The sequence below is a fragment of the Oncorhynchus masou genome, unplaced genomic scaffold, assembly GCF_036934945.1.
Source record: "Oncorhynchus masou masou isolate Uvic2021 unplaced genomic scaffold, UVic_Omas_1.1 unplaced_scaffold_13039, whole genome shotgun sequence".
In the NCBI taxonomy this organism is placed as follows: Eukaryota; Metazoa; Chordata; class Actinopteri; order Salmoniformes; family Salmonidae; genus Oncorhynchus; species Oncorhynchus masou.
The window spans coordinates 1-5898 of record NW_027002896.1 but is presented as its reverse complement, the minus strand read 5'-3'; the positions used below and the strand labels follow the sequence as shown (position 1 = coordinate 5898).

Sequence of the window (5898 nt, the reverse complement as noted above, 5' to 3'; positions counted from 1 at the left end):
TAGAAATGATGGGTGAAAACAAGTCTAGGTTGGAGCGGTTGCTGTTACAAGTAATACTTTTTATTTTGAACTGGAATAAACTGAAGCAAGATGCTTTTTGAGGCAAATAACTCCCACAGATCTGGGTTGATCATCTACAACAGGAAGTGGTCTCCTGCCTGACTCTCACAGGTCTGGGTTGTTCATCTACAACAGGAAGTGGTCTCCTGCCTGACTCTCACAGTTCTGGGTTGATCATCTACAACAGGAAGTGGTCTCCTGCCTTGCTCTCACAGTTCTGGGTTGTTCATCTACAACAGGAAGTGGTCTCCTGCCTAACTCTCACAGTTCTGGGTTGATCATCTACAACAGGAAGTGGTCTCCTGCCTGACTCTCACAGGTCTGGGTTGATCATCTACAACAGGAAGTGGTCTCCTGCCTGACTCTCACAGTTCTGGGTTGATCATCTACAACAGGAAGTGGTCTCCTGCCTGACTCTCACAGTTCTGGGTTGTTCATCTACAACAGGAAGTGGTCTCCTGACTGAGAACCCACTCACACAGTTCTGGGTGTTACGTTCCCCAGTTTGTGTTGTAGTTTGTGTATTTGCATGTTTTTATTTCAGGAAATAGCTTCCTGAAATCCCTCAAGCAGCTGATTGGTCGACTCCATGGCTAATTGGAGAGCTGACCCCGCCCCCTCGTCAAGACACAGCTGTCTCCAGTTACACATTCATTCTGAAGCTATATAAAAGCCAGTGTTCTGTTCAGGAGGTTCATTTGCTGGGAGGTCATTGCAGAGAGATTGAATGTGAGGGAGGTCATTGCTGAGAGAGGAGGCTGATGGCTGTGGATAATTTACTATGTTAGTTGTTGGTAGCAGTTGGTATGTTCAGTGAGTTTGTTGCTCAGATAGAGCTTATTTGATGTCCTTTGTTTGTTAGTTTGTTTGAGAAATTATTTGTTCTCCTGTTTCATTTGTTCCCAGGGGGGAAGGGGAAGGCACCTCGGGAGTGCTTAGGCAAAAGGCCCGTGCAGCATACATATAACCGTAGCATATTCACTGTCTAGGCAAGATAGGTAAGACCTGGGTGGGCCACCCCCTGTATTTTGGTTAGGGCACCAGGTCGTGCTAAATTAGGTAAGTTTTGGTTAGGCAGGTAAGATATGAGAGGGGGCTTTGAGATGTACTTTCTTTGCTTTGGTTCCGTCCAGCCCCTTTTCCCCATATTACCGTGTAAAGGAATAAAGTCCTTGTAAACGGTACCACATTCTGTCTGTTGTCATCCTTACTCGCACCTAGAGTCCATACCTTTTTCACTTCACGGAGAGTTGAGTTGTACCAGGGTGTTGCGTTCCCTCTTCATAGAGGCGTGCGTAACACTGGGTTGTTCATATACAGCAGGAAGTGGTCTCCTGCCTGACTCACACAGTTCTGGGTAGTTCATCTACAGCAGGAAGTGGTCTCCTGCCTGACTGAGAAAGCAGTAGATGTTCTGATCCAGTTTGGCACCACACACCTATGCAAGTCAGGGTTCTCAAGTACAGAAACAGTTTCAATGCTGAGCATGACTTCCGTGTTGCACTGTCTAAAGCAGAGCCCAGAATAGACCTGCTTGTTTAAAACGTCAACCAGCCACACACCTCTCATCAGGACTGTGTGTTCTGGTCTACATCTGTGTGATGTGATCAATCAATTTATTTCAGGTCAGAATTAAATGTATTTTAACAGAAACAGTTCTAACCAGTTCCAACCTAGACAGGTACATAAGAATAAACTAAATAAAAATAGACGCAAATATATTTATGGGTATTTCATTGCATTTTTTTAGGCATAAGGGCAATGAAATGTTCCGATATTTACGTATAGTTGCACATTTTCCTAAGCTTGGGTCCCAGCAAAACACATAATTTCTCATTTGGGTCTCAGGCTTAAGAACCCCTGGTGTACAGCCTTCTCAAAATACAAAGCAGCGATTATGCCTTTCAAGCAACTTGTTTCAAATCATCATTAGAGTCTCACCATGCAGCCTTACAATGTATTAAAAATCAAAACATACAGGCCAACGTTTGTAGAACAACTAAAGTTACATTAATGACTCTAAATGTAGCATCTAGGAGGACCTATTTCTTTGTTAACCACTCAACACAGAATAGTTGCACTCCATCAAACTGTTTGGAGAACATATCCTTTCTATTTTATTCAGCTTTGTTCTACTGTATTCTTCATACTATAACATATTATAAAATAATGCCACGGAATACTAAGCAAATCTTGTCTGCTAAATGAACTAGTGTCGCCCACAGCCATATGGCACAGCCAGATCAGGGCCTAACATAAGGACAACTCAGAGTATGTTATTCTGTTCTTCTGAAATAGACTACATTTTCTTCATATCATGTTTCTTTAGACCTGTCTAAAATAAATAATGGATTTATTGTGGTGTAGGCTATATTATATGGATTTATTAGACATTTTAAAATGTAGACATTCCAAAGGTCTGTGTCAATGGCAATAACTGTGAGACCGACAGTTATTTGCTTGACAATCACTGGCTGACGAAATTTTGTGACTGCCGCAGCTCTAGTTAGTCCTCAGGCTGGTTAGGGTTGGTTAGTCCTCAGGCTGACCAGGGATTGTCACTCATTCTGTAGACAAACACAAAGACACATCACATCAGTGATGTCTGTAGAAAGACGTCTAACACCTAAAGGTGAGAGGTTAAAGGTAATGTCTTCACCTCAACCTCCAGGTCTGACTTCCTCTGAACCTTCTGAGTTTCTCTCCTCCTGGCCCCCTCTCTACTCACCGCACCTACACACACATACAGCACATCTTAAACGTGTAATGTGGCTGCCTGCACATACAGTGTGTTGGTGTGTGTCTCACCATAGTCTGAGAGGCTGGTTGGTCTGTCTGGCTGGTCTCTCTCTGGTTGTCTGTCTGGCTGAGGTTCATCAGATTTCTTATAGTAGTAGTCCTGGTCAGGGGGCCCGAATCTCTGACACACATAGTACTATTGGATTTTTTTGTGTGTGTGTGTGTGTGTGTGTGTGTGTGTGTGTGTGTGTGTGTGTGTGTGTGTGTGTGTGTGTGTGTGTGTGTGTGTGTGTGTGTGTGTACCTTGTCCGGCCACATGTAGCTGATGAAGAGGGTGATGGGTAATCCCACCGTGAAGATGTAGACACCCCAGAGCCAGGGACGAGAGTTAGTTGCTATCAGGAGTCGCTCCAACAGGCCGGGCTGGGAGAACACACAACGCACGGACACCGCACAAACACCGCACACACACACAAACCGCACGCACACACACACACACAAACCGCAGGCACACAGTTATTTCCGAGTGGAGTATCACAAAGAGAGACGTACAGATTGTGAGAGAGATGAGTGAAACAGAGAACGAGAGACATACAGATTGAGAGAGAGATGAGTGAAACAGAGAGAGAGAGAGACGTACTTGTTTCTGTCCCCAGGTGTCCTGTGTCCATCTCTTAGCCAGCTTTAGGTCATCAGTCAACAGGAAATTGTCAAACATAACTTCCCCCGACAATGACCACAGTTCCAGACCCAGCGCCGCGACTGACCCCACCCCTAATCCAGACACCGGGGACTCTGGTTGGCTGTCAGGGGATTCTGTGTACTGGACTTCGTCTGTCAGCAGGCGGCCTTGACTGATCAGCGATTGGTCAATGAAAATCTCATACCTGCTGTCTTGATACAATTCTACACACGCACGCACGCACACACACACACACATGTTAAATACTTTATTTGAATCCACCAATCAAAGGTCTCTGTCTGCATGTCCCTCAACGGTCCAGAGAGCACCTCCTTCTCCAAGCAGCTAGGATGCCCACGGCAGCTGAAACAGAGCAGTACCCAGTACCCAGCCTGCTTTGCCCTAGTTGTTGTCAGGCTCACAATCTGGTGGCCACACACTGCAAGCCTGTGAGCGTGGCAGAGACTGACACATATCATCACCTCCAGCTTGCACCTCCACCGAGGCTGTTCCAGCCTGCCTGCACCTCCACCCGAGGCTGTCCCAGCATGCCTGCACCTCCACCCGAGGCTGTCCCAGCCTGCCTGCACCTCCACCCGAGGCTGTTCCAGCCTGCCTGCACCTCCACCCGAGGCTGTCCCATCGTGCCTGCACCTCCACCCGAGGCTGTTCCAGCCTGCCTGCACCTCCACCCGAGGCTGTCCCAGCGTGCCTGCACCTCCACCCGAGGCTGTCCCAGCGTGCCATGAGGGGCTGATATTTTAGCAGATTCTCTGCCAAGGCCTTTTCCATGTAGCCATCACTTCCAAAATGAGCATCTCCCCCTGGCCTCCACCCACAACAACAATATCTGGTGTATTTGGCACACAGAAAAACACATCATAAACATCACATCAGCTTCCCTTTGCACAAAAATGTTCATGCATGTGTGTTGTTGGTGAGACCACTTGTCTCACCTCGCTGGCTACCAGGTCAACAAGCCAGTCATGTGAGAGTAATTTCTCTGGGTATGAACATCAACTGTCGCAACATGAATGGAAACAATTGCAGACTCATGAGAAAAATCCTAGACACTAAACTGCTCCAGGAGAAAACCATGTTTGTCTCCTCCGGAGATCCAGGGACATGGAGTAGAGTGGCGGCAATCCTGAATGGAACTTTCTATAGGAAAGCCATGTGTTTCACACAGATGTGAGGTTTACTGTGTAGTATTTAGTGGTTAGGCTGCATACTAACGTAGTGTATAGAGGTGTGGTTGTCGGTCGGTGAAGTACACCGTCAGGTCATCGACGGGTTGGGGGGCGTGTATCTCTTGGTTACGGCCGTTGCTAGAGTCCGTTACCCTGACGATGAGATGGAGGCGGTGGCTGGTGCCGCACTTATCAGGACCAAACATCACAGAGTATGGAGTGGACTCACTGAACTGGCTCTACGCACATACACAGAGATATATATATATATATATATATATATATATATATATATATATATATATATATATATATATATACACACACACTTTGACACATGCACACACACAACATCATACAACTTCCTCCATACGAAACAAGAACAGAACAAGGAGCATCGTTATAGAGGACGAGTAGATGTTGAGCAGCAGCAGTTGGGTCAACTCACCAGTCGTAGCAGATGGGTCTGAGTCAGCAGTTTTATGTAGGCTCCACTGCACTCTACATCTCTCCCGAACCTCACCTCATACCTGTACACACACACACACAGCAGTAAGTAGTTTGAAAAAGACTCAACTGATGTGGGCGTGTCGTGCATACATATGTGTGTGTACTCACTGCAGGCAGAGAGGTGTGTGTATCACAGTGAAGGGTGTGTGTACTCACTGCAGGCAGAGTGGTGTGTGCATGACAGTGAAGGGTGTGTGTACTCACTGCAGGCAGAGCGGTGTGTGTATGACAGTGAAGGGTGTGTGTACTCACTGCAGGCAGAGCGGTGTGTGTATGAAAGTGAAGGGTGTGTGTACTCACTGCAGGCAGAGCGGTGTGTGTATGAAGTTGAAGGGTGTGTGTAGGTAGGCAGCGATGGCATGGTGTCGTCCTGATGACTTCATCACCAGTGCTCTGTTCCCAGGATACATTGCAGCCGCTGGCTCTTCCACCACCCATTGGCCTGGAGGAAACACACCTTTAACCCCTGGCTCTAACGCTAACCTCTGGATACTCTACTGCCTGCTGACCTGTAGGAAAACACACAGATGACCTTTAACCCCTGGCTCTAACCTCTGGATACTCTACTGCCTGCTGACCCGTACGAAAACAGACAAATGACCTTTAACCACTGGCTCTAACCTCTGGATACTCTACTGCCTCCTGCCCTGTAGGAAAACACACCGATGACTTTTAACCCCTGAAATTGTACACTTAACGTCTGTGACAGCTCCTGGT

The 5898-nt window shown here is 46.9% G+C and overlaps 1 protein-coding gene across 1 annotated transcript; it reads right to left on the bottom strand.

The window, feature by feature from the left end:
* Positions 1-1632: 1632 nt before the first annotated feature.
* si:ch211-274f20.2 (calnexin) lies at positions 1633-5852 on the bottom strand. Its single transcript, XM_064958608.1, has 8 exons — positions 5482-5852; positions 5120-5201; positions 4718-4910; positions 3440-3705; positions 3103-3222; positions 2869-2980; positions 2720-2793; positions 1633-2627 (listed from the first exon to the last, which is right to left on the bottom strand). Exons 1-8 carry the CDS (start codon positions 5589-5591, stop codon positions 2619-2621), a joined length of 966 nt encoding a protein of 321 aa, XP_064814680.1. The 5' UTR covers positions 5592-5852; the 3' UTR covers positions 1633-2618.
* Positions 5853-5898: the final 46 nt, after the last annotated feature.

Coding starts and splice junctions, on each gene's coding strand:
- si:ch211-274f20.2 (XM_064958608.1), bottom strand. CDS start 5,591: ATGTATCCTGGGAACAGAGCACTGGTGATGAAGTCATCAGGACGACAC. Junction 4,911..5,119: donor AGACCCATCTGCTACGACTG/GTGAGTTGACCC, acceptor GTATGTGCGTAG/AGCCAGTTCAGTGAGTCCAC. Junction 3,223..3,439: donor ACACCTGGGGACAGAAACAA/GTACGTCTCTCT, acceptor GTGTTCTCCCAG/CCCGGCCTGTTGGAGCGACT.